This window comes from Passer domesticus, chromosome Z (assembly GCF_036417665.1).
Source record: "Passer domesticus isolate bPasDom1 chromosome Z, bPasDom1.hap1, whole genome shotgun sequence".
In the NCBI taxonomy this organism is placed as follows: Eukaryota; Metazoa; Chordata; class Aves; order Passeriformes; family Passeridae; genus Passer; species Passer domesticus.
In genome coordinates this window covers 17,846,287-17,872,508 of record NC_087512.1, presented here as the reverse complement: position 1 = coordinate 17,872,508, position 26,222 = coordinate 17,846,287, and the positions used below count along the sequence as shown (strand labels likewise).

Here is a 26,222-nt window from a genome sequence, read left to right as displayed (position 1 = left end):
AGGCACAGTACCAGAATAAACAGTTTTCTTTACTTCTTAGTGACATATTTTAAGAATAATTGTAGTTAATTTATCAAGACTAGCCATTGTTTTACCAGAATGTTTTAGGAGGAAAACTGTACATGTACCTATATTTAAGCATTTCTGAAGTCCTAGAGAACACTCTTGAACCAGTGAAATGTGGTCACATGTAGGTATCAGAGTATAATAACCTGTTTTAAGAAACCTGATGACCACTAAAGATCATGATGGTCAACAATGATGATTGTTCAGCTTCAAAGTGGGAACTGTTTGTGGTCACTTCTTCACTGTAAGAGATGTATTTTTTTATTACGAAACACTGACAAAACACAATAGCATACAATGTTGGAATGCCATACTGGCAAACAGTACGAAAAATAGCCATTCTGAGCCAGACCAGGACAGACACCTGAACAAACCCAGCCTTGGCAGTGGATGATAAAAACAGGGATACTCCAAGGATCCAAGATACTCTAGGATAGTTCCCTAGCTGCAGCAGCATTTAGGTCAGGGATTTTGCTAAACAGGATATTATTTTATATTTAATGCAGATTTTTATAACATGCATTTCTTGCATTGAATCTAGTGTAAAGCTAGTTTTGGTAGTCAAAAAATTGCTGATGAATTTCAAAACGTGCTATGTGAAAATGTACTTATTCTCATGAGATTGTTGATGTGCCTGTTTAAAAGACAGTGAATTATACAGTTTTCGTGATTTTAGAGGCCACCCATACTAATCCTAATCCTCTCTCCTCCACGTTAGATATTTGCTCCTCAAAAAAAAGATACTTACATCTTCAGGTGTGTTGTTTCTCTGTAACTCTGCAAGAGATCTTATTAAAAGCCCTCTGTAAATCCAAATGAACTACTCAAATCACCCCGCTCCATAATCATCAACTACAATGAAGAATGTGAAAATCATTATTTATAGAGTTTTTCAAGGTGTAGGGAGGAATGCAAGAAAACCCAATAAACAAAAAATCCCAAAACATGTCCCCTATTATTCAGATAAGACTTTTAAGAAAAATGTTTAACCACAAGTTACAGCTACACAGTTTCAAATTTCAGTTACTTCAAAACTACGTTCTTATTCTAATCAACTTATTTGTACTTACTCTGATCAACTTCTCCTAATAGGTATTAAATTCACTTTTTCTGTGCAGGAGGCATTCGTGACAGGAAACTTTTTACCTTCCCTCATGATGAACATGGATGTGAAGAATCAGTATTTAACATCCACTGAAATCAACATTTTAATACCAATTCAAAACTATTTTGCACCCCCTTTTATATACCACATACCTTGTAGCTGATGGGAGTAAAAAGTAGTAACATACAGGAGGAAAGATATTATGATGCTGCTTGTTTCTTTGAAGAGGAAACTTTCACCGTGACTTGACAGGAATAATCCAAAACTCATCATGATATGCTGGCTGAGACAGCAATGACAGATAATAAGCCTTTTTAGAAAACTGGTGGCTCTGTGGAACAATTTGCTAGAAATGGGGAAGGACTTTGTCTCTAGCAGCAGCATATTCTTGCTGCAACTGATCCTTCGAAGCCCATGCCCTCAGTACTACTTCTCAGTAGTACTGAGGGCACTTGAAGACCATTGTGACTACAATCAATTCTATTCCCACTGTCACCATAGTCATTCTTAAGCCATGCAATAGGATAAAAAAATCCAAGTCCTAGGAAAATGATCAAAGGAAAAGGAGATCAGGGCTCAAACACAACTTAAGGACTTCAAGGTGGCATGAATTATAAACAATCATAAACAAAGAAACAAACAAAAATATTTCTTCCTTAGAAACCAAAGGGGATTTATAAAATTGTCCTTTTAAGTATTTACATTATCTTTCCAGGAGAAACAAAGAAACAAGAAACTGGTTTTAGTTATGAGAAGTATAAATTAACAGACAGCAATTTCATGAATTAGGTGTCCAGAGATGTTAGGTATCTAACACTAATCAGTCAATTCCATGGACCATGTCATTTCAAAAACCAAGCTGTGTCTCTCCTGCGTTAGACATCCGTAGATTTCTCTGATAATCTGATAAAGCTTGAAGATCATTAAATTAAGAACTTGCTGCTCTTGGTAAAAAAAAAAAAAAGGAGGAAAAAACTCCAATGAATGGCTTTTCTTTTTTTTTACTGTCTTCTTAGTAAGATAAGCATATTAAGCTGAACTGGAATACAAAGAGATGCAGTAGATTCTGGCTTTTAAGATCAGTGCACTTTGGCATTCCTGGAGGACTTCAGGCTCCACTGCAAAATGCAGCATTCAAAATTCAACAGAAGATGAATTGGAATAACGGTTTTTGTCTATGATAGGAATATAGCAACTTCATCCAACTGGTTGATTATGCTGAAACTGGGTCAAAACGAATGCCTTACACGAATGCTAGCCAGCATACAGGGAGCTGGTCAAAACTGAAACAAGAATATACACCACACAATAATAAAACCTGGGCAATACAAGACAGTTTTATACCTTCTTTTTGTTAAAATCTAACACAGCACTCACACCATTACTTAGGTCTATGTGGAGAGCGCTGTTTCAATTATATCTTTTGTGACAGTTGGGATAAAACTTTCAGTTGCATAGGAAAAAGGTGTACAACCCCCCCATTTGTAATACATTTCACTGATCATGTGCCAATGCCGTAACTTGTTAAGTTAAAGCAAATAAAGCAACAGCCAAAGATTTATAAACAAATATTTCAACTGTAACATTATGCATTTTTTAAAACTAATAATTTAATACCATTTAAGCCAAATTGAGCTTACAATATATACTTGCTGTTAAGGCTGAGATGCTATCACCACATCTCCAGTTAAGCAACAGGAAACCTCAATTCCGATAAACATGTAACCAGCAATAAAATACCCAGAACTGCAATTAGTATATGCTGATATTGTGTGAGGCACTCAATATTCAGACTTCATTTGTGAATGTTTAACTGGCTTAGTTTCACTTTTCAAGAACATCAGAGAGAAACAAGTACAATCTTAATCTTTCAGCCTAAACCTGCTCCATAAGTAAAACAAAACCTAGTGCTTCCTATTCCAGTCATGAATGTTTCTGGAATAATGACAGTATTAATTTCAGTAGAAAGGAGTTATATAATACACATTTATACAGAAGAGTCTTGAGTTATACTTACCCTTTGCTCTTCAAATGTCAACACTGTCTTACATAGAAAGAAAAAACCCAGCTTTTATCGAAAGACTTTGCCCATGCAAAGCTTACTGAACTTATTAAACTTCAGAAGTCTAAACAGGATAGTGGATATAAAACTACCATCAAAGATCAATCATAACCTCTAAAGTTGCAGCTGATTTCAAACATTCCTTTTGTTAGGAATGTACAGCAAGTTTTTAGAAGTATGAACACTTCAAATCTCCTCTATTTATAGGTAAGTTTGTAACAGATTCAATTGGAGACATGAAAACCATTTTAAATAGACATCACAAGATGCATCTGTAGTTTAAAGGTCAAATTTATTAGGAGATTAAGAGATGTATTATACATGGACTATAAATACAGCACAGCTGACTTTATTCAGAGTCACACACCCAATGCCAACCTATTTTGTAGACACTCTTGTTCTTTTGTTCCAAGAAAAATTTGCACCATAAGACTTGGATTTAGGTTTTGGCATCTTCTTCTCTTCAACATCGTAACTCCAGCCTAGAGGTTATGGGGTAATGGCAGGGTGAGACAAGAAACAATAAGAATTATATTCTCAGCATACAATATGCAGTAAATCCAACTTAAAGGTTTAACTTTAATATGTGTTTTCAATGTAGGCACCCACTAATCTGCTCCTTTCTAGCTGGCAACAGAGAATAATGAAATGCCATAAATGTGGCAAATGACCATTCTGTGAGATGGCAAGACCTGACCATACTACACACCTCCATGCAAAAAACCTGACAGTCATCAACAAAAAGCTCAACAGGGAAGACTGACTGTCCTGTAAATTCATGGCTCCACAATTCCACAGCACACAGAAGCACTAAGGCTCTGTGTACGCTGGCACAGGAAATGAAGAAGGTAAGAAAAAATATGCCATAAAATAACAAAGGCTGGGAGACAATGGAGACCTAATAAAAAAGAAGGTGGGAGGACCAAAAAAACAGAAAGCAAGGAAAAAACTTCAACATTAGAAAGGAGTTTAATACTTAACATTTTAAAGGACTTTAATACTTAACATTTTTTATAAGAACATAAAAAATTAGGAGTAAAAAGAAAAGGGAATGAAGTGATAGAAGACAAGTAAATTATGTGATAGTTAAGCAAGAGAAATGCTTAAAAATGTCAGAAAAGAGGAGGTGGAGACATTAGTGTTTATGTAAATCAAAATGCAAATTGATTGCAGCCTCCAGGTGCCTGGAAAGTTGCCAGGGCAGCACTCAGTATTCCGAAGTTTGGTCTCTTTAGCTGCAATATTTCACTCAAAGTTGAGATACTTCTGTTGAAGCCAGAAGTGGTTAAATATGCAGTTTTAAGTGATACTCATATGACAGTACTTTTCTTAGTTTTAAAACTGAAAGTTGCAAGTCCTAAATGCTTAACATATATGTGAATTTTTATACTTAAGGTGCTCAGAGTAAACAGTTCAGATACAGCTACACATCAAAATATTCTGTAAGATACACAAGGTGTCACGTCAGTGCATCAATTTTGTGTATTCACAAATGCCACACAAACATTTTCTTCGTGTTTATTAATCTCAACCAGTGTTAATTTACAAGTTAACTATTCTCTGTAAAAAACACTGAACAGAGACTTTAAAAACGTATTCTTTCCATCTGTGAGAACGCTGGCTTTTGCCTCCTGTTCTGATTAAAAAATATAAGCTTGAGTAAACAGCCAGAACTAGATCCAGAGACAGACTTCAGTATTGCAACATTCAGCATTGTAACACCTAACATTGAGACACTTGGCTGCTGCAATGGAATCTACAGCCCCAAGGTATTGCTTCATCTTTTTATACACCAGATGGAGAGGGGCTGAGTGCCTCTAAAAGATATTTGCAACTGCCAGCACAATGACTTGCACTGCCACAGATAGCCAAAATGCATAAAGTCAGTTACATCTAACTAATGATTGCAAGAGGCCACCATTCGTGATTAGGTTCCACACTTTGGAACAGACTCCTTCAGACCAGCACTTTGAGGTGTTCACGACAGAGAGCAGAGGTTACTTTTATAAAAATACCAGAATGCTGGGGGAAGTTACTCTTGCCCAGAGCCCTGCCATACAAGCCAAGTAGACAGAAAGCAGATTTCACCTTCTCTGGAAGAACATCCTCACCATCTGACTAAAGGTTATTGTGGAACAGAAAAACTCTCCATCCTTGTTACTTAAGCTGTACGTTTTTTAAACAACTGCTTCAGTGATTCAGACAGGACAAAAAAAATTGGGTCAACAGTCAGAATTTTTAATTTCTTCCAGTTAAAAATGTTACCTCCTTTCCTTGAACTCGGACCATCCTCAGCTGTAATATTTTGGACAGCAATGTCTCCTGTTACTGTACCCAGTGCTGCTACTACTTTTTCATTAGAAAACACATCAGATGGGGCAGGCATCTCCTTATCTCCTTAAGTTCTTAGGTGAGAAAGAACTCTGAAGTTTAACAACTTAAGAACTCTTAAGTTTACTAACTGTACTAAAATAACCTGCAATATCCAGAATTTTCAGAAATTACATTCCAGGTTCTTAAGGTATTTTGTCATGGAAAATTTGTGTGGTTCATACAGGAGGAACAGAGAGAGGTAGTTATTTGTGTTCCTAGACTTAGATATGTCTCAATACTATCTTGGTTATGAAGCTAACTTCCAGTGTAAATGTGTGCCTAAATTTCTAATGTCTTTTAAAAAGCAGAACTAAATAATGTAAAATTTGTATTTCTAGCTACACGTGATATTGAAGCTATCACTACATAGTATTTTCTGTACATATCATACACATAAATAAAAAATGAAATTAAAAGTTAGGCAAGCCAGTATCTACAGAAAAGTATAGTGCATCTCAATTATGGTAAAATTAAGAGTGCAAGCTAAGTGAATATTGAACTACTAATATTAATACCAAGTCATAGCCTCAGTTTAGTTGGTTTCATACACAATGGAGTAATTTCTAAATTTCTAACTCAGTGAAGGCATAAACTTTCTACACTGAACAAATGCATTTTACTTGGTCTGCATTTTGGAAAGACAAAAGATAATGTCTACAAAGAGATGACAAAAGCAGGTCATTACATTAATTTTTTTCTCTGTATGCTGAATTGTTCAAGTAATAACATGAATGATACAGAAGCATAAATGCCAAATTCTCCCAAATTTCATGTGTTCATAAAACAGTAAAATACACTAATAAAAAATCACACAGATTATCCAATGCAGATGTGATCCTATTAATATCGTAGATAATAGAACCTACTTTTCAATAAAATTAGTACTACTAAGAAAAAAAATCCTTTTAAACAGACAAATTAGATCCTAGCTTTTACTATTAAAAGTGCAAATAAATTGAACATTAAATGGTTTAGTTCCTTAGATGTACAGGTTAATGGACTTACCATGTTTGTGATGCACAATATCAACCCCTAACAACTTTGCATAATTAGTTAGAAAACTTTACTATTTACCCCAGACTAAATATAGTTGAAAACTGTACGCCACAGGGAAGACTTCTGAAGAACCTTACGCTTCATGCGCATTATTCCTGGTTTTATCTCAATGTAATTAATCATCTTCACATCCATAGGGACTAAGCATCAAGCTTAACTTTTTAAGGAAAATGGAATTGATTTAAAAGAAAAAAAGAAAAAGAGAAGAGAGCAGCAAAAGCTTCATGCTTACACAAAAAAAGACTCCTGAATATTCAAAAGGCTGAGATTATGGGTACTGTTTGTAGTACCATCATTCTGTCAGGAAATATAAGCCTAACTAACTATGTTTACAGATACATTGCCTCTGATATGACATTGGCTTAATAATTACTAAGTAATTATACTGGCTTTTCTACTAGCTTTTTCACAAATAAGAACAATCACCAAGCATATGTGTTTAGACTCTAATGCTGGCATAACATCCTAAATCTACAGGTTCCTCATGGGGAGCAGTGAGGCGATGTGCTGATCTCCCCTCTGGTGACCACTGACAGGACACAAAGAATAGAATGAAACTGCTTGTGAGGAAGTCCAGACTCAACAATAGGAAAAGCTTATTCACTGAAAGAGTGTGGTCATGGGAAAAGGCTCCCCAGGGAAGTGACCAGGACACCAAGCTTCTCAGAACTCAGCATCTGGGTGATGCTTTTAGGTAGTCATGTGAGGAGCAGTGAGCTGGACTTGATGGTCCTCTTGGGTTTTTTTTGCAATAAGTCTGTGCTGCAATATAGCCAAAAATAAAGTCCAATGTGCTTACTTGGTAGTATGTAATTTTGGTTTTTTGATTATCAAACATTCACAAGAATTCTGACAGTTTTCCTTAGTAAGAACTGAGATGCTCATGTTAAACCTTCAGGCAAAGATCTCACCACCATGCAGCTGGAACAACAAGCCTGGGATACACCTGAAGTATTAACTTTCCTCCAAGACCTGAGCAAGGTTTGAATCAGCTCTCATTTAAAACAGAGACAGTTGAAAAAGAAATTTAACAGTAATATTACATTTTAATAATAATATTATTATTATTAAAATGTAATATTACTGTTAAAATTCTGAAACACCTTACTGTTAAAAAGGCTGAAACACCTTTCTAGAGTGGAAAGTCGAAATTCAATGCCTTCAGCACTCCTGGAAATATCCCACCCCCCATTTTCCTCCTCCCCATGCAGAACACTAGTCTACCAATTCTTCAGAACAGAGGGAAGGTACTTTATCCTGTACTTATTCTGTTAATACTTTGAGATCAACATTGCCTATGGAGGGGTGAACCTCTCATAGCCCATATGTGTAATACGTACCATTTTTTTCAGCAAAAGCAATGGCATCTTCTTTAGTAGAGAAAGTAAGAACCATGTTGGATAAAGGATCAGCGCTGTAAATAATCAGACGACAATTTTTAGGTTTATTGGAAATAGAAAAAAATTGTATCTGCATCTCAAATGTTAAATCAAATGCTTTATTACACAGCTCACTGCAGTATGCCAACTCACAAACCAAACAACAGACTTCCAAAAATTATTTTCAGGATCAACACTTACTTTCTGCAAAGTACCATTCTACTCTTTCAGTGTGTTAACTTCCCTCACAACTACTTGCAAAAATTAATTGGGTTGTTAGACACACATGTCTAACCACTTGCTGAGGTTATAGTAAGTGCTCTGTGAGACTCTTTAATTCAAATCTGTAAAATCCCTTTCTTTTTGTAAGATCAGGTGGTCTAAGGTAATTCTGAACATTTCAAGGAGACCAAGTGTTTGTAGAATAGCTAAGAATAATCTCAGACAGAAAAGAACAGAATACTGAAGTGAGTAGAAAAGGAATTAACCAGAAACTGAAAAGTACATTTAAAAAAATATTGAGAGTTCTACTTTGGCTGAGGTCACATGACCCCTACAATTTATTCCTACACAGCAAGCAGATCACAGGCCACAACCTAAAATGAAGCTCCAAAATGCAAATTGCTAGCTAACTAATTACACAGTGGTCAGTTTTAGATGACCAGTTATTCCTCAACTGCATGAAGGAAGTACCATAAAGGTTTTTGAAACAAATTAAATTCTCAGTAAAAACACAAAATTGCCTTATTTGTTGCTATACAAGCTCAATTTAGGGAACAATGACATAGGATGGGAAAAAAAAAATTTAAGAGTTCTAACTCTTAAAGCAATTAGATACTGGTTGTAGCAACACAAAGATAGATAAAACCTCCCTGTGACAACACTGCCTATGAGCCTGGGAGATAACTGGAAAGACAAGACCAAATTGCAACAAACTATTGAAGGAGCTGCCTCTCAACTGTTCTCTCTTTGAAGCTAGAAGGATAAATGAATAGAAAAGACTGAAGATACACTGAACTCTCTACAATAAAGGGCAAAGCCTGTGACGGGAGAAGGGGGAGGGGAAAAGGGGGAATCTCGCTTCCAGCAAAGACAACAGTGTAATTTTATCTGATGTACACATGGAAAAATGGAGTTCACTATATATCCAATATACTGCCCAATAAAAAAATCAGAAACAAACAAACAAAAACACACAACAAACAAACAAACAAAACCAGGATAAAGACAGAAATTATACTTTTGCAAGCCACTGTGATAGGCCCTCTTGAAGATATTTAAAGATTTCTCTTATAACAGCAGCTAAGTGAATTAAGAACTAAGAACTAGTTGATGACGTGACCAGTGGAGAATCAAGTGGCACCAGTATACTGCAATATTGTGACAACTTCTGCTTATCGTTATTCTCCCATAATTGGGGTTGGAAAAATCTTTTCAACACTGCTAGAAAAGAACAAAGAAGCTTTAGGTCTGAAGTATGGTGAGGGACCAGTGCCTGGCCAGAAACCCACAAATATGGCAAAAGCCTTCCAGGACAGAGGCAGCTGGGAAATGAGAATTGTGCAGAAATTATTAGTTCTGTTTAATGTGCAATCATCTTTCATTCAATCTAAATAGATTTCTGATTTATTTCCATAAATGAGCTGTCAGTGTGAGAAAACTGGATTTCAGGATGTCCAGCATGACGTCCTGATAGTGTCAGTAGTACCAGTGTTGCAGACTTTCCTATGCCTACTCCCAATTGTTCTATCAATCACTGAAAATTCGGATTCCATGCTTTGTTCTCCTATGAGATCTCATACAATGAAAACTTTGCACTTCCCACATTTCTTCATTTACAGCTTTATATTAAAAGGTGTACCCAAGAAATGTATTTAGGCATTCTCATAATGAAACCTCCCAATTACAAAAAAAAACCATGCCATGGGTCCATTTTACTTAGATCTGCAACTGGATAATTTTCACTGAAAAAAAGCCCAAATAGCCAAGAAACATCAAGTGCAAAAAAACTCCAACCCCAAATAAGACTATAAAATGACAAATATTGGAAAGAATTACAGGTCTTTCCAATATACTCAAGTGTATTGAATTCAGGGAAAACCAGGCTTTAATATGTAGACCCTAGAGAGCTCTTACCCACTAATCCCATTACATTATTTAAAAGTAAATGGAAAACTGTCTAAGAAATATTCTTTGCAGAAATTAAATCTCAACAGAAGAAATTCTTCTTAGGTATTTTTGGTGTTGAATGGTAACACCAGAGTGTACACTAATAGTTTTTACAAGAATGCCTTAAAAATTAATGGATACAAACTAATTTACAAAACCTTTAACCTACCAGCATTGATTCTCAACAGAGCACTTTTTTTTTATCCTACCTGGATTTTGCTTACCCATGAGAAATTCCTTTCCCTACCCCAAAATAAAAACATATGTAGAGCCTTCTCAAATTTTTATGAGAAAACAATGCAACAGGAAGACTTAATTTCAGAGTTACTTTGAACTAAATTTCTGGATATATTTATGTTATAGCTATAAAAAAATTATTTCTGTGATTGGATTTAGAATGTTAACACATGTCAAAAAATGCATCCTGAAATTATTTCACATTTAAGATTTTACAGTTTTTTAAATAAAATTTTGTGTTCTTTGATTATATGTGCTAATATGATTGCAGCCAGATATTTTCAATACATATTGTACTCTTTCTGAAGTTTGAAAAATAATCTCTTAGTGGTTGATTTTGGTTTATGTCTAATAATTAACTATTCTGAATATGCCTCAAAGGTGACAGCTCCAAACCAAAATTGTAATATTGTCAAAGGAATTGCTGGTATAGTTCTCAAGAGTCTACAGGAATTCTAACCACACTGTGAAATATAGGTATTGTATTCATATGAGGGAAAAAAAAAGAATAAAAAATTAGATGCATGCAAGTTGTAATTACAACTCCAAAGTACAGTATATTTAGCTAAGAGTAGTACCTTTCTGGATTTTTCATGTAAAAGATTTTAATGCTAATACTGACAATACTTTAAAAATTAGAGTAATATTTTAAATAGCTAGGCTTCTTGTGGTTTTTTTTTATTAGTTATGACTCCTCATTTAGATCCTCGGGACAAAAAGAATCCAGAAATATTGTTGTTTTTGTTTAAAAGATGCAACTGAGAGCTGACAATGATTTACTATTTTATGTAACTAATGACCTTCTGGTCCTGATGCTGCCACACAGTAACATCACCACAGCGTAATCACTGAAATGTGTGGTTGCTAACCTCTTTTTCAAACTCCTCCAGATGACGTTGTGAACTTTAAAAATCTGCTTTTAAACTTAACAGGTTATAAATCATACAACAAACAAACCCAACCACTTACTGTAAATACTGTTATAATACAATAAGATTTACAGGTAGAAATATTTAATATTTCAAATTTAATTACTAGCGAGAGCCAAGTATAGAAGAAATCTATTTTCAAATTAAGTAAGTACTCACGTAGATGCCCAGCCCATTAAAGGATTCTCCCAGCGCTCCCTGTTATCAAACTCCATCTTCCACTTCTTTGTATTGTTAGCTCCTGACTGCATTGCATTACGTGCTGGAACAAAAATGTGAACTTTTCTGGTTTTGATGTGCTCATCTGGAACACCAGTTAAAGTAGTGATATCCTAAAAAAAACATAATGTGACTTGTTAAAAAAGGGTTCATAAGAGACTTGTAAAATAATACTGCTTATGCTTTTTACATAAGTTCATGCTTTATTTTTAAAGATACAAAAACTGAAAAAAAATTAGAAAAATACATTCTTATTTCAGCTGAACACAACTGAAGGTGATACATGTCAGGGCTGCTATTATTCTGCTTCCCCTGGCTGAGCTAGATTTTGCTTGGAACAGTTACCTGAACTTGCTCATCTCCCATCTACAAAACAGCTACAGCCAGAGGAGGGACAGGACATTTCCCCCCATCCTTCTCTGTCCACAGCTGCAAACTCAGGACTGCATCAATTTGCACCAGCGAAAGGAAATGTGGAGAAGTGCAAATGCTTTCTTCCTTCAGGAAAATAATATTAGAGTGCTGACTGAAACATTGGAAAATTCCAAAATATGAACAGGACTATTCACCAAGATACTTGCCAGCCAAGTAAGCACTGCAGTGTAATTGCTTTCCCTTGGGCTGAACTCTGTATATTGTTAAGAGACATCAACACCTGTGGAGACTCAAGAAGCTATCCCTAGCATAAAGGAAGAGGCAGAAGGCAATATATTTTGCACAACATGCTGCTGGTTATTTGAGACTGCAGAGAAGGTGCTAGAATTCAGTTCTTATCTCTCTAGCCATTAGTTATTAAATAAATTTGACATCTTCATCATGTTTCAAGTTATGACTCAGCATTTGACAATCAGCTCCTCTGTTGATGTTCAAGATCAACAGAGGGACATTTGATGCTGGTAACATTCTTCAGCATATTTGTGAAGCACAAAGTGATTTAGGAGATTCCAACCTTCAAAGAAGAAAAAGCTTTGTAACATTGTATATAATCAACAGTGGGATGCCCTCCTCTACTAGGGAGGGATAAGCCTTCAAAACAAACTTAACAAAGATAAATCCTTCAAACCAGCCTAAAAATATTAACTGGCTTTAACAAAGCATAAGATAGGGAAAAACCTCAAAGAATTGCTGTGAAAAATTACCCTCAGCAACATCGGATATAATTAAAGTGAACATTTTTGCTAAAAACTAAACAGTAATTATGCAAAATTAACCTGTCAGTTCACCCTAGTAAAGACTGAAATCAAACATCAAATCCATCTCTAAGGAGGTTAAACTACTCCTGTTCTTACATACTTAAAAGGCCAGTGGGAGCTCCTCGGTCTCCCTACTCCCCTCCCCTCCCCTTCCCTTCCCTTCCCTCCCTCCAGGAACAAGTAGTAAACTGGTCTAAGTCCAGAAAACTGCAGCAAAACTTTGGGCACATTGAACTCATATTGACAGTATTGCCACGACTTGAATGAAATAAGAACTTTAAATAGAACACTGTTGTTTTACATAAATGTACCTACTTCATGGGATTTTCCTTTGTGGCAAACTTGAAACCTCCTGATGCAGTCACCAGATCATCCTTTGAAAAGCAGCAGTTCTCATTTCTAATTTTATTTTACAAAATTTGGGAGATCAGTCCGTTAAACCATAAAAAGGAGGAAGTTTTAAGCATTTGACTTGAATTTGCAATTAGGACAGCAGGGGCAACAAACAAGCATCCACACTAGCTTTCCAACTTCTGACATTTCTACCCAAACTACCACAAAAAACTGTCAAAATATCTTAACAATTCCATTAAAAATGCCTTCATTAGGACGAAGTCATGCTTATTTTTAATATGAGTCTAGCAGCAATATGAAAGAGAAGCAGTAACAGTTACTGGAATGTTGCAACACCTATGTAAAAATACCTTCTGACAGACTGGCACTTCTCACTACTGAAACTTAAACTGCAGTTTAGGAAGGACTTTGCTTAAATTTTTCTGATTTGAATTGGCAAAGTGCTTTGCCAATTCAAATCAGAAAAACAAACAAAAGGAGTTTTCACCTGCAGTAAAGTTTGGTAGAGATTCAATGTTTCAGCTTCCTTACTTATACAAATAGGTTGAAATATTAGCCTTTATTTCTAACAAACATGAGAAAATGTAGTAATATTCACAAAAAAATTTCTTTTTCTATTCTTTAACAATATGATATGTGCAAAAATGCTGGGGTTGTTATAATCAAATCCTTTCAGACATGTAAACTCCAAAATAGCCCAAAATTATTGTATTTTTTATTATTATTACTCTTAGCAACTTGTAAGTCTATTATGAATTTTATGCTTCAGTTTTAGAAGTTTTTTAATTCTTCCAGAATAATCTGGAACTACTAAAATAAAGATACTACATTATATAACATTATGGACATATACTATTTTCTCTTTTGAAGACTTAACACAAGAAAATCATAAAAATGTTACACAGTGCATACAGAACACAATCCAAAAAGAAGGTCAAAATCAGCAAATGCTGTATTTGTGAGATTACCATAGTAAAGAAATGCCTAGACTTGTTTATCTGGATGAATGTAAAACAAAAACCCCAGACATACCCTTCAAGCCATGTTTTTTGGGCACTCAATTGGCTCTAAATCAAGGTTATTTCACTAATAATATAGGATTAATCCCATAAAAATATTTTCAAACTGAAAATTAAAACTGGCCTGCTTTCCAAGATTGAAATATCTACATGGTTGATGCTAGCTCTCCATACTTACATTCATATAGCTAGAGTTTCCATGCCTTCTAGCAATCATTTATTGACATCTTCCCCATTTTAAAAGCTGGCAATTGAACAGACAGTTGTTAGGACAATGAGTTTCTGGTTGCTGAAGCTCAAGTTGTCCTGACACAAAATCACTGATTTTTGCTTGCTGTAGACATGTAAGGTACTGTAGCATAGCTGAGCTGTTGCCAAAGATATGGAATAAAAAGGCTTGGCATCTATCACATACTTGACACCTAAAGAGCACAGAAGCTCTAAGATTCCTATTCCCTGTAGGCGCACTCTTAGTCTAGACAAACTGATTTCTCACAGTTTTAAAATGCATTACAACACTCTATTGTGATCATTTCATCCACACAGCTCCAGCTAGTGACAGAAGAACCTGTCCTTTAAGCGACATTTCAATGGGCTAAAGCTCCCGCTCCAAGATGCCATTAAAACAATATAATACTTGAAAAGAACTATGCTGCATTGGGTTGAACTCTTAGCTGGGTCTTCAGTGCTTTGTTCTGAGTTTAAGTTCTCATTGAAACTACCTGTGAACCAACTTTCCAAAACAAAGATATTTTTGACAGCTGGTTTCACATTAGTATCTTTTTTTTTTTTTAAGTGGTCCTTAATTTTGCTTTATTAGCAATTCAAGATACTACTGAGGTGCTCAGCATTCAAAATCTTAAAGATATTAGATGACAATATAAAAGACTTGGGAATTGAACTGTATAGGTTTACTAAAAATGAATAACCCTGTTTCACATTTTTAGAACAGGCTGCCAGCTAAAAGGTGCATTCTGACACTGTTTTTCTTAATATATATGTTACTTGAATAGTAAACTCTGATTTTTTTTTTCTGTAACTCAAGAAAATTTTAATACTAATTTTGAGGCATTTTGTCTCTTTTTGGAATAAGCTGAAAGGGACAACCCCTTTTTTTAAAAAAAAGCAGAAATCACATAAAATTTCTTAAAAACATAGGGGTTTTTCTTTATTACAACTTACATTACTTAAGAATGTTTCTCATGGTGGTAAGCCTGCTAAAGCTGCTCTGGAAAGGGTAGTAACAAACTAAATGTGCTATGCAGCAAAAAGAAAAACTGATTCATAGAGGCAGTGTCAATAAAAGCACTGTTAAGCATGAAGATGACTTTTAAAGGAAATGAGAATTTCCTTCTTTTAAGTACTCCACTAATAGCAGAAATTCCAAAGGGGACAAGAAATGGAATTCTCTAATTAAAGGAGAGAGACAAAATGATTAAAAGTAGCTCTGAAAACAAGTTTTTTGAATAGATGGGTCAGGTGTACATAAAGGTGTTATGTCTCTTCTATGGCATTTACTTCACCATGAAGACAGAAACTGTACATAACTACTATTAACTACCTACAGTTTAGCACTCCCCCTTTTTTCTTCTTTTTTTTTTTTTTTTTAATAAAGGAAACAGGGAACAAGCAATGGGAAGTTGATGTCAAAACACAGAAAAACCTCCCAGCAAGCTTCCAGCAACCACCCAGGATTTAGAGTCTTGCTAGCCGCTCTCTTTTCAATACCAGAATTTCACACATTTCAATGACCATTATGACTTCAAAGAATCAAATTTTCATCATTGTCCGTCATCTGCCGGTTGATTTGTATAAAGCAGTTCTTCTGCATACATTCCAGACAAAGGGCTCCTTACTTTCGTGGCTATATATCAAGTTTAAAAGTTCTATTTGTGACAGTTGTGTCTGTGGTAAATTAGGGTAACACTGAAGGAGTGCAGCTGCTCCACAGGAACCTCCTTTTTGGCATCATTTCACTTAAATAAAAACTGAATAATTAGCTTCTGCCTTTATTAAACCACAAAAATGCCACTGGCCTTAGCAATTACTTCCGGTTGCCCCACCTACTTAACCTCAATAGTTTTACACTTGTTAGAATGGAAAGTAGAAGTTTTCTGTACTTTATAAAAGTTTACAACAGCTTGCTCTCTTTGCCACCTTCAACATGTTTTACCAGACTAACTACGTAAAGTTTTGCTATAAATTCATGTTGCAATTCACTTTATTTAGAAGTTGTTGCATCAAAGCACAGAACATCTTGCATAATACCCACAAAGTACCTGCTGTGAAAAAACTTTTTTATTTAATGTGCTCAGCTGCTTAACTGCATGTCAGGATCAGAACATTTATGTTTCTACATTTCAATACAATATTTTTGAAGGAAATGCAAGAGAACAGAATCTGCTATGTAAACTGCAAATGGAAAAATGGAGCAGGATGAACTAAACATGGTCAGACAACATTTATCTAACAGCTAAAAACAAAACAAGGGGAAAAAGCATATTTGCCCTTAGGAAACTTTGTATCATACAGGATACAGTTTTCTTTCAGACTTCACAATCATTTTGCATTATCACAGTAAATGATGAACAACATGGTATTACTCATATTTTCCCATGTACCCATCCTGTAGAATGATTAATAAAGAAGCTGAAAAAAACACATAAAGAACTGTATTTTTAAACAGAAAACCAAACAGGAAACAGAATTTTATAATAACAAAGATTTTATGAAATCTTCCGTTTAAAGAAAATCTCTTTTCAGAAGCAGTTTTGTAAAAAACTAAAGAGAAATTCAAAATGCAGAAAAGTAGGTCTAACAGAAGCAGAAACTGTCATATTACTGGAATCAAGCTAAGCCCACTATAACATTTTTTAGATTGCTGACTGCCATTATGCAAGGGAAGTTTCAGCATCCAAAACAAGCACTGGTAGCTTCAGCATTTCTATTCATCAGTTTGTATTTCACAGCTGAGGCAATACCATAGCAACCATGATGTCTGAGCATTCACTGCAGTTGCAAAAACTCCTTGAGAACTTCCCTGTTGTCCTGCTCCAGTGGTTCACTACACTGACCCAATATTTTACATGCTTAATATTATTCTATACTTGCTGGTATGAGATACTACAAATAATAAAATGGCATAACCCATTCCATACACCATTAAACCAGCATCTCTTTGAACCCGTGACTTAAGAAAAACAGTAGGAAAGAGCAAACAGGAACAAAGACTGGAACATGTCTTCACAATAATAAGCAGAAAACATCCTTTCCACCGGCCCTTTCATGTCTTTAAACCACTTCACTTGAAGCATGCAATGCATCCCCAAATCTTCTAGTCTCATCTCCTCCAGAAGTCACAGAAAACTGGTATTTATACAAGTGATTACTGGCAAGTTATGGGAAAAGCTGCTGAGTTGTGCTTTTGTTAGTTTAAACTACAACACTGAAAAGAAGAACAAAAATCTATGATTTGCACTTAGTACCCTGACAAGACTCAAAACAGAGGCATTTTCTTGACACACTTACAAAAAATACAAACCATTTAGTCTGCATTCTGATAGACAAGTAAACAACATTTTACAAACTTAAAAATGAAACAGTTGAAACACCTAAGTTCCACTTTCAGCACGGACAGATTATTTCTTGTTCAGTATCATTTTTCTGCCAAGAAACAACTGCAAGAAACAAAAATGTATTTTTTACTAATACTGTATTTTTTCCTGTAACAGTATGTCTTAGCTGTGTAATGTTGTCTGGGTAAATAAAAAGATGTTAAAAAGAAAGGAAATCAAACAGCTGGATTTACACTTTGGTTTCTCTATATATCTATATTAAGAAAATCATTATTAAATAGAGGAAAGTGGGGGCAGACAGGGGCAAAGAGTGTATTTCATAAAAATAGATTGATGTTGCTACTAGTACTCATAAGAGAATTCAGCGTAAATGCAATGTTCTTCAAACTGACAAAACGATTAAAACAGCATGATTATCTTGAACAAGATGGACAAAAGTCTGAATTACTAAGATCTTGCAAATTACTTTTTATTCTAGCCCAACAACATTTAGAGAAAGTATACTTTCTAGAATTCATCCAAACCATATGTAAGAAAATCTTTTGCTTGCACACACAGACTAGGTCTTTTTCTGAGGCCTTTTAAAAATGCAGTTTTCTACAGTGCACGGATTTCAAGCACTCTACTAGAAATTCACAATGCTCAGATTAAAAAACATGCAAGAAGATCAATTAGTGAAGAATAAGACTACAGCCATATTTTTAGATGATGGACTTTCAAATCCAAGAGGCAATCTTAGTTTACCTGCATTTAGAAAATGAAAGAAGGTAACCAAACAATTGAAGCAATCTGATTTATCTTAGAATAATTTACATTATGGTAACACTTCCCTGCTGTACTACCGTAAGCAACTGCCCCTACAGACACTCAGTGGAAAACAATAGAACAAGCAGGAAAAGCTTTCAAAGAAAGCAGACAGAAGTACTAGCAGATAGACACTATCTAGGATAAAGAACTTTGTACCTATTCCCCCAGTGAGTTCAATTTTGTATATACTATTAAATAAATTGCATACTGTAGTTTACTTGATGGTATGTTTTTCAAACATAATTTTTATTACATTGGAAGTATTTATAGTACAATCCTAGCATAACTCACAGTAAAGCAGATTGTCTTGCAAAGCTGAACACAATTATTATTTCAATAATATCTTGATGAATTATTCATTACTGATGATTTATCGTCTATAAAATGCAATTCTGATCATGGACACCAAGAGCCTTAACCAGCAGGTCAGGATGAGGTCTTCACATCTAAGGTGAAAGCCAAAATTCAGGCTACTCTTGTGCACTGGAAATAATTTCTGGGTTTTTTTGTGTGTTTCTGATGCCATTTTAATAAAGTACTTTTAAACTTTATTAACTTTCACTAAAAAGTTAAGTATATTTAAAAAATAAACCATAAGCATATTACTTACATGAATTTTTTTAAGGTTACTGTTATTCAGGAATAAGAACATTTAAAATTATGATCTATTTTATGCCCATCTGAAAACCTTACAATGCTTCATTTGAAGTACCAATCAGAAAATTTCCAAATAAGGCCTCGGTAGAATTCCCAAATTCAGGTACCATTTATTTCATAATCTTCAGCTTTTAGAAAGGGTTTAAATTGATGTGAAATATGTGGCTCTTTCTCAAAGCTCCCTTATCCACTGAAGCTGCAGAAGACCCAAGGGAGCAAAACATTCAGAGCCTGCAGGGAATTAGGAAACTACTTACACACAGGTAGTGGAATTGCTGCTGTGAGGCAGGAACACCTTGGTTAATTCCTAATCTAACCCGGACAGCAAATATTCTAAGGTCTGAGCTACTGAGTACCCATTTGAATGTACAGCAACATCTTAGGAATTGATAACTCTGGTAAGATTTTTTATGATGAAATCATAAGAAAGATTGTCACTACAGTGTATGAAACATTAATTGTGAATTCAGTTTTAACTAACTAACAATGTCCTAGGGCTACTAAAATTTAAATCTCATTATCATGCATTTTCTAGTGCTCTTTTCCTTTCACCTCACAACTACCAATTAATTAATTCCCTATTGAACAGCAACTATGGAGCAGCATTTAACTTTAAGGTTTAGAAACTAGCAAACTATTTAGGCTTCTGTTTATTATGATAAAGGTACTTATCAAAGGTGAGGGTAAAAAAAGGGCAAAAAGTAGTTTTTAAAGTTCAGCTTGACAATTCTGTCACACTACTTTATGGTCTGCTACTAAGAAGAGTATCAAGAAATTCAACCAATGCCTGCCTTAATTGTGATGCATGCTCTCTATTCTTCACATCTCCTTTACAGCGAAAATTATTTCTGTAACAGATCTTTGCCTATACAGTTACAAGTGGTGTGAGACATAAGACAGAAAAACGGAAGCAAATCCCCAATCAAGAAATGCAAATTTAGAGCAAAATCCCTGTTAGTGCATGCTTTTTAGAAGAAGAAAAGTTGCACTTCAGAAACTACAAGGAAATCAGACCTGTTAAAAGCTGCCCCTTACCCTAATGCAGGATGTAATGCTTCTGTGTAATATGCATGCACTCTGGAAGTTGAAAGGAAGTGCTAAATAGTGTACATAATTTCCATACACAGCAGGTAGTGAAGCAAGAAAAGAACTGACACAGTTACCCTCATTAAAGAGATGCACAATAGAGAACTGTTATGCAGTGTTAGCATATTGAAGGTCTATGCATCAGGGATGTTGCGGCTATTAACAGCTTAAATGTTCACTGCATTTTGTTAATTAGTGCATATAGCTTTTAAACCTTAACTGTGTTTTAGAAGGTTCTTTTCTAACAGTAGCACAGTCATTACTTCCTGGTGGGCGTAGAAACAGTTGATGGGGCTTCAACTGTTTCAATGTTATCAATAAAATACACCTTAATACCACTGGACAAAATGGGATTCTTTACATTTATCTATATAGCTAGTTAAAATTGATCGTTTCAAAAATCCCTCTCTAAAAAAGCTGAATTGTAACTAGAACTTACTAGTATTACTTGACAAATGGTTTTAGCTAGTTACCTCTAGAAGACTATTCCTGTAATTAGTGCTTTGGCCTTTATATGCTTGGCATTTACTTACAGAAATCGTGGTCTTATACTTTCTAATAAAATAGAGAGAAATGCATCACAACTTGATACACTAATGTTTCCTTTCACTTTTGTATTGCTGTGGGGAAAAAAAAAATCAAAGAAGAGTACAATTTACAATTGTGTTTACTAAATGGTGTTAAAAAATAAGAATTTGTATTGGAACATCACACATTAGAGAGAAGATATTCTGACTCAACAGATGCAGAATCAGTTGACTCAAGAATGCTTTCAAATAGAGTCAAAAAAAACCCAACAAAAATGTGGTTCTAAGAAAAAAATACAAACCAGAAGAATAAAAAATATTAGTGCAAGCTACAATATTTATCTTAAAACAGCTTCTGTCTGCTTAATATGATACTCAGTAAGAACTGCAAATACATGAATTATACAGATTATGATTGCCTACCTAGGAAAACAGTTACTTATTTTCATATATGAATTTATGTGCACATCCAGAAAACGAGCTGATAAGTAAAATCAACAACTTCTGCACTAATTTTAATCTAATTACTATCAGTAATAATTTTTCAGAAGTATCTGGAACATAATTAAAACATCTTTTAAAAAATACTGTTGTTGGTATGTCTTACCAGCATTTTGTAGAAATTTCTTATAGCTCAGCTGCTTATCACCTGTAAACCAAGTTTTCAGGGTAACAGGTAACAGGATAAAAGTTATTTTCCCATCAGCAAAAACTTTCTTTTGCTTTAAACTTAGAGTGAGGAGAACTGAGAATTCCAAAAAAAGATATATAAAAGATTAAGCAATTTCACTAAAGTGCGTGTTTCACAGCACAAGAACTAAATGGCATACTAAAACTCTGAAAATCAAATGCTCTTTCCATGGTCCATGTCTCCACTTAATACAGGTTAACTTTGCCAGCTTGAGAAAAGACACATGAAAGTACCTCAAAGATACCTCACATGCCATCAAGAATTTGAAAAACATCTGATTTCAACATTGATGATATGAGTAGAGTCAGAAAACACAGAAGAATCTCCAGGCTCTCTTGCAGCATTGACCAAGATGTTCAAGGATTCCCATGAAATTACCAAGCTTTCCAGACAAGGAAAGCTTTTCCCTTCTGACTTGATAAAATGATTCAGTTAGAACTTCAAAACTGGAACCAGCTTTCATGTCTGTACAAGGAACTTAGGATTTCTGGTTTTCTTTCCTTTCTTAGGCTAGGATTTGTGGTTTAATTCTATAACTTAGTACTAGAGAAATGCAGAAAGACCCACTTGAATGCACAGAAAAACTAGCAATGTACAGGGAATTTATTCACTATTCCTGGCAACAAAAAGAGAATTCATGTAATCTTTATTAGTATTTCATAACATGGGAAACTAACTTGGTTGTTTTACAAAAGGTTCCAATAATGGAACTGTTTTATGAGAACATGGACATACCCTCCTTTAAAAACAAAAACTATTGAACAAAACAGCTCCAAAAAATGAAGTCACTTCTTACTCCTGTTAATTAGTTGGTATCAATGACTTACTTTTATTCTTTCTAGCAGATTAGAAACATGGTTTGTATATTTAGTCTTTCAAAGCCAAGTTAGGTGTTTAGATGTTGAGTAACCCTTTGGAATCCAAACTAAACACAACACAAAGATGCCCCTTTAATTTGCTCTGAGCAGCCATCACAGCAAACTCTCCAAAAACATTATTCTTTCACAGAAAATGAAATACCATGTAATGAAATAAAAAACCTCCTACATACTTTTCAAAAAAACACACTTTGACCAAGTGCTCTAGACTGAAGCCTTGCAATTTTTCACAATGCTGTATGAAGGAAGCCCAGTCAAAACAGACTCTCAGAAGGGCTGCATAACCTCAATCGCAAACATTCCTCCTTCCAACAGCCAGCAGAGAGAGCACTACTATGCACCAAAAGAAAAGACTTTCAGACTAAAGAAATACAAATCCTTTACTTCAGCCTAAACCCAAAATAAACCTACACAGGGATGAGAAGGAAACTGCCCTCATGGATACAACAATCCTATAACTTTATACAGGGTTCTGAGCTTCCTACAAAATGCAGTTTTCTAAACTGAACAGCAGAAGTATCTTCAACTGAATTTTAGTAATACACCAATATTTATTGTTCTTAGAAAACAGATAAAAGTGGCAATTTCTACTTGGACTGTCTGTTATAGAAAGCTTCTTTATCACAGGGAATAACTTGTTGCCTACAGACATTCTTACAGAAAGCACTTTATCATGCAATGTGGTTTTCTAAACCACTGCAAGCCTCATTGAACTACAGCTGCTTACAAAAACAAGTTGTAGCAAGTAATACAGACTGAATTGAGCTAGGATATTCCAACTAAGAAGGGATTTAATTGCCAAACAGCAGAATATACTAAATAAACTGTGCTAAAAGTATGTAAGTAACTAGACAAACTGGTAACTACACCTGAGCTTGTACTGTAATTAAGCCTAAATGTAACTACCAACCATAACTATAAAGAAGAATATATTTAATTATTTCAATTAGAAACAAACAAACAAAAATAATGTTTAGAAACAAATATACTCTGGTAGCCCAGAATGGTGTACATTAAGTAAGAAAGGTTATCAGCATCTCCAGAGTAATTAAACCCTTCAAATATTACATATCACTTAATCTGTTTTTTTTAAGTTAAACAAGGTTTTTTTCCTCCCCAAAGTAGTATTTCTTAGTCTTCACTGGGTGAGGGGAGAGCAGGAAATGGGGGAGTGTGGGTAGGTTATAACAAGAGAAATTGAAAAATAACTTTTTAATCGATTACGTTTTGCAGCGAAAATGCAGTTTCACACATAAACTATTAGTGACTGCAGAGTAAGGGCCTTTAAACATTTAACCCTATGCAAGTTCACTCTTAAATTAGTTTTATTAAAGTAGATGTGCATTTTTACTTCCTAATGGTCTTCTCTTTTGAATATTTTACTTTTAGTGAAGTAATTGAAGTTTGAAATAATTCTAGAATGTAGTTTTATGTCTTAATCATCCTCCAGCATCTTTCAAACATCAGAGCAGTTAAACACAGAACTGTAGATGACCAAGGGCAAACAAAACACTTTTAAAAATCTTGAATCTCAAGTACAACACAGTTCAAATAAGCTGATCACCTGCTTACTTGATACAACCATGATCGAAGAAAGTACTTCTCCAAATCACAGGCCTCATATACGAAGCCCCTCTCTGCAAAGCTTGAAACTGTTTCTCAAAACATATTTGCAAAGTAAAGGATTGAAAAAAAAATTTATTAGCCTAATTTTACATAACAGCTTTATTATTTTTTATTCATTTTCTACTATTCTGAAGCAAAACACAAGCTGCTGATCTAATTTAGAGAAAAAAATAAATAGAAGAAAGACAAGCCACAAGAGGAAGATTTGAGGCTAGGGGGAGGGAACGAGTAAGTCTAAACCCCCCCCAAAAAATTACCATCCTGATCCTGTGTATGCTTTGAATATGACAAGTCGTTATCAGAGCTATACATATAAAGTATTCCAGAAAAACTTGTAAGTTAGATTTCTCATCTACAGAGCAACACTGTCTGAATTGAATCCTTCATGGTAGCCACTTGAATAAATACTGCAGCTAGAATGGATTAAATGAAAGATTATTACAAATTCTTTTATTCCATTCAGGTAATTTAGGAACAGCTTCAACTCGCCCTTAAGGAAATAACCCACAATGGGTTAACAGAATTTTGAAACCCAAAACATAGAACATCCACTATATCCTTATTGTTTAACACAGTGGCAATGCTGGGAGAATTCTTGGCTGAAAAAGGAGTTTCAATAAAAGAAAATCTAGTAAGCCTGTCCTTAATAAATGCATACTTTGCCAAGAGTTTCTCTTCACTGAGTTGCAAAAACAGCTCCTACACACAGTCTTCAATGCAGTGTCACACTGTCTCACATGTAATTTTATGACACATTACTGCTTTGGTTTTCAGTGTAGTGTATTATATACTATCAGTTCTTTGGAAAGCAATGATTACATTTTAAAATGCATGTTATAGTGTGATTTGCTATGTCCTTTGTTTCACAACACAGTAGACTATCAGACTGAGTTTTGAAGAAGTTTCATCATTCCAGACTATTTTTCACTTGTTTGTATATTTAACTTTGAGCTGCAGTATTATCACTGTTTATTATAGTAAAGTCTAGGGTTCTTTAATCAAACAAAGATTATACAATTTCACTAATTTTTAATCCTAGCCAAAACTGGGATTTGGATGGTGAACAAACTATGACTCAATCCTGAAAACACTGTGTGATGTTTGCTAATAACACAGTCTTCTAGAAAAAATGGACTGCAGTGTTTTCACAAATTTTTTTGCAGAAAAGGTTCATATTCTGAGAATCCTATTAATACACTGTTACTCCTGGATTATCTAGCAGTAAAGATTTCAAACATACACTAAATTATAACTCTATACAGCCAAAAGGAAGCTGCTAAGATTCTTTACACAGATATCACAAACATTATTAGAGTAACAGATCACTGCAAAGGCCTGTAATATAATTGAATCCAATTTTTAACTCAGCACAGCCAAGCCCATCACTAAACTATGCTCTGAAGTGCCACATCTACACATCTTTCATACATCTCTAGGAATGGCAACTCAACTACATCCCAAAGTAGCCTGTTCCAATGCTTTACAGTACCCTTTCCTGTGAAGAAATTCTTCCTAACATCAACTGCTGCTTAAAAGAGGAGACCAATCCCACCTATGTCCTTCTTCCAAGGAATTGTAGGGAACAATGATATGTCCTCTGAGCTTCCTTTTCTCCAAGCTAAACACCCTCAGCTCCCTCAATAAAGATCAGTATTTCCCCAGCTCCACTGCCCTTCTCTGCACTCTCTCCAGCTCCTCAGTGTCTCTCTTGCACTGAGGGCCCAGCACTGGACACAGCACTGGAGCTGTGGCCTCAGCAGTGCCCAGTACAGGGGACAATGGCCACACCATGGCTGATCCAGGCCAGGATGCCATTGGCCTTCTTGGCCACCTGGGCACAGCCTGGCTCATGTTCAGCTGCTGTCAGCAGCACCCCCGGGTCCTTTTTCAGTCACTCTTTCCCAGCTTGTGGCACTGCTTGGCATTGTTGTGACCCAAGAGCAGGACTTAGGTCTTGTTGAACTTCATATCATTGGCCCCAGCCCACCAATCCGCCTGCCCAGACACCTCTACAGAGCCCTCCTACCTTCCAGCAGATGAACACTCCTGTTCAAGTTGGTGGCATCTACAAACTGACTGAGGGTACACTCAATCCCATGACCAGATCATCAATACGGATATCAAACAGGACTGGCTCTGATACTGAGAATACAGAATACCATTTATCATCGGTACCAACTGGATTTAACATCATCCACCACCAATCTCTGGACT

At 35.2% G+C, this 26,222-nt stretch overlaps 1 protein-coding gene across 1 annotated transcript in view; it reads right to left on the bottom strand.

Annotated features, from left to right (window-relative positions):
- Positions 1 to 3,506: 3,506 nt before the first annotated feature.
- Positions 3,507 to 26,222, bottom strand: part of NDUFS4 (NADH:ubiquinone oxidoreductase subunit S4) — a 47,781-nt gene continuing 25,065 nt past the window's right edge. The window contains exons 3-5 of the mRNA XM_064403441.1: positions 11,536 to 11,708; positions 8,003 to 8,076; positions 3,507 to 3,715 (exon numbers count right to left, since the gene is read on the bottom strand). Coding sequence (XP_064259511.1) covers positions 3,612 to 3,715; positions 8,003 to 8,076; positions 11,536 to 11,708 — 351 coding nt within the window. The 3' untranslated portion in view covers positions 3,507 to 3,611. The remainder of the gene's footprint in view (positions 3,716 to 8,002; positions 8,077 to 11,535; positions 11,709 to 26,222) is intronic.